This window comes from Argentina silus (genome assembly GCF_951799395.1).
Source record: "Argentina silus genome assembly, chromosome: 9".
Lineage (NCBI taxonomy): Eukaryota > Metazoa > Chordata > Actinopteri > Argentiniformes > Argentinidae > Argentina > Argentina silus.
The window spans coordinates 16295719-16298695 of NC_139663.1; the positions used below are offsets into that span (position 1 = coordinate 16295719).

General features: G+C 40.4%; 1 protein-coding gene across 1 annotated transcript; it reads right to left on the minus strand.

The window, feature by feature from the left end:
- Window positions 1-308: 308 nt before the first annotated feature.
- Window positions 309-2690, minus strand: tmem100a (transmembrane protein 100a). Its single transcript, XM_083677932.1, has 2 exons — window positions 2635-2690; window positions 309-1740 (listed from the first exon to the last, which is right to left on the minus strand). Exon 2 carries the CDS (start codon window positions 1657-1659, stop codon window positions 1225-1227), a length of 435 nt encoding a protein of 144 aa, XP_083534058.1. The 5' UTR covers window positions 1660-1740; window positions 2635-2690; the 3' UTR covers window positions 309-1224.
- Between the last annotated feature and the right edge of the window lie 287 nt (window positions 2691-2977).

Genomic DNA, 2977 nt, shown 5'->3' on the forward strand with positions numbered 1-2977 from the left:
ACCACTTAAACTGTTTTCAGTAATACTACGGTGCTTCGTCTTCTTTGACAAATAAGTGCCTGAGTAAGTCTCATAAGTTGTTTGATATATAACATCCAAAATACTTGATGCCCCATATCAGCCATGCTGTGCCTTCATAATGCACTCTGGGATGAAACTGACACTAGTTAAATGTTTAAATATTGATGAGAGTTTATTAAACCTCACTATGACCTATTAACAATTGATGTACTGTTAACAGAGAAGTAATACATACAAATGATACAGTAAAATGGAATAATCTAGATCATTTAATATCCCTCAAAATATGAAATACATTTACTGCTGGCAAGAGCAGGTGGCAGGATTGTGAAGAGAAGTCAATGATTCCAAATAATCTTATCATAATTACAATGGATACAATTTTAGTTGAGGTGTAGATCAAGGTGCTTATAGAGAGTACTTATTAAAAGCTTATTTGATGTAAATTCTATTTCATTTTAATCATATTCCCTCACAGTTCAATACTACACATAACATCATAAGTATTGCATACGTACTCTAAGCCATTTAATGTTTCTGTCAGTTAGACTTGTTTCATTGAATAAAATAACAAACTTCAAACAAAAACAAATGTTTTTGTGTCTGTGATACCACATAGCGTAAATATATCATTACGTATTTTAACAAGTACCATATTTCCATGCCAGGTAATTGAACATAATTCTCTGTGAAATGTAAAAGGACAATCAGACTCTATCACATATGTGCACATGATGAAACATGGTAAATAAAGCATGATTTATTGTTCTGCTTTTTCCCATTTCCCCCTCCTTTCCTAAAGGGTTCCAAACCACAATCCCTCCCTGTAAATCCAAGTGACCAGATGCAACAGTAGATTAATGGGTTACTTCCTCTCCATTGCTTTGTAAAGTGGTAATTCATCTTAATTCTGATACTTTCGGTTTGGCTGTCTGCCCAGCTACCCAGATGTGGACAGTCTGTATGACAGATAAAACCCCAACAACTTCTTCAAAGACGTTTTGGCATGTTAGCCTTGAGAGTCCATGGTCAAAGATTCACAGGTCAATGGCTCACCACATAGCCGCCAGTCAACCATGAAAACATCTTGCTACAGCTGTGTCTCCACTCCCAAACGACGTCACATTAAACCACCACATTAATTTTCTCTCGCACCCAAACATGTCATGTGCCTTTTCCTACTTTTACAATCAGTCTTTCCCTTCATGCGAAAATGCTCCTCTGGTTGGCGACCAGTGCAGTTTGGCTCTCCCTCCGCCTCTCCTTCTTTCTTTCCAATCTCACCTTCCAGCACACTGCACTTGACCCCAGCAGCAACAGTCCCGAAGATAATAGCACCAGCCCAAAGTAGGAGATTGTTGACCCGTGCGAGTTGAAGCTGTAGGCCACGGCAGTAACCACGATCCCTGCGATAAGGATGACCACGCCGAAGGGCACCGTGCAGCGGTAGCATGACAGCTCTGCACCGCCTGTGGCTGCAGTCAGCTGGACTTCATTGATCAGGGGGATAGCCACTGATGTCACAGCGGCTGGAGTGTGGTCATTGTTATTGGCTTTCTCCAAGAGGACTCTTTCTGGGGCTGCCGGCACTGTCATGGTGTCTTTATTAGGTTCCTCTGGCATTGCAAGATCCAGCATCAAGTGTTTGCTTGTAATGAACCACAGATGGGTCCTCTCTTTTTGCTGTGTTATTCAGTTGCTCTGTCAGCATGTCCCAATCTATGTAAAGAAAGAATGTCAATTGTTATGTTACACAGAAGGGAATGTAAACATTCAGATGCTCATCATGTTGCCCAATTTCTATACCTCACTGCACACAGCAGGGCAAGCTACAGCTTTTTAAAGCTATCATTCAAATATTAAATGTGTGCAGATGCTCTCAGCACTAATTGTCAAGAGCTTAGGACCTAAGCCTTGTTTTTGCACTGCGTAACATCATGCAACCTACTTGCACCTTGCCCAGCAAAGTCAAAAAAATTGTCTGAATGACGCAGTACCAGTCCACCCAGCGAGCTGCCACATTCCCTGGAGAGCGCGGAGATGACATTACAAACTGTACCTTCAAAATCATCAGCAATGTCACAAGTAGTCATTCTTCTATAATTCCACAAACTTTGCAAATACATTTTACATTTTAATTCAAGCCGCCATTAATCTTAACACGTCATTAACCTGAAAATATCATGAACATATTAGGCTACACGGCCTAATTTGATTGACGTAATTAGGTTTATAACATGTTTTGATATGCTTCTGTAGGACTATTGTATCAACAGTTGTATGATAGGCGACTGTATGTTTAATGGCCTGTGTGTCTTTTTTAGTTTTCAGAACTATTTTAACCAACTATAATTATAATGAATTATAATGAAGTATGCATTGATCAGGCTTAGTCTGATACTTACAATGTAATTATGCAGTAGGCCTATGTAATTTTTAGTCGACTAGATTGTAACGTTGGATCATGCCGAGTTGCAGTTATAGTTTTAACATTTCATCCTACAGCCTATGTGTGTCAATATGTTTAGCACTGGAGGTAATGGGCCAGTGGCATATTGATGAACAACTTTTAACATGCTCGATAATACTTTTTGAGAAGAAAGAACAACTTACCTCACACGCATTTTCCATCCCCGCACCGTTTTACAAAGTGCTTTTGCCCATCGATAAGTAAAACTTACAGTCGCTTCTTCCAATTGAAACTTCCTACTGACTTTCAATATGGATCCAAGTGAAAGTCTCCTGGCCGTCTTTATGTGAAACACAGCTAAATGAGTTAAGGAGTATGTTCACAACACTGTTCGCCCTCTTCGCTGAGTCCGTCTACAGCTCGCCCCGTGCGCTCAGTGTTGGAATTTGACTCCGACTCCCATTCATCGGATGTCCCCTGTGCGTTTCCTCCAGTGTAAGAAAGTGACTGTTTGACTGCCATCCTCTTGCAAAGCAAGAACGTCTG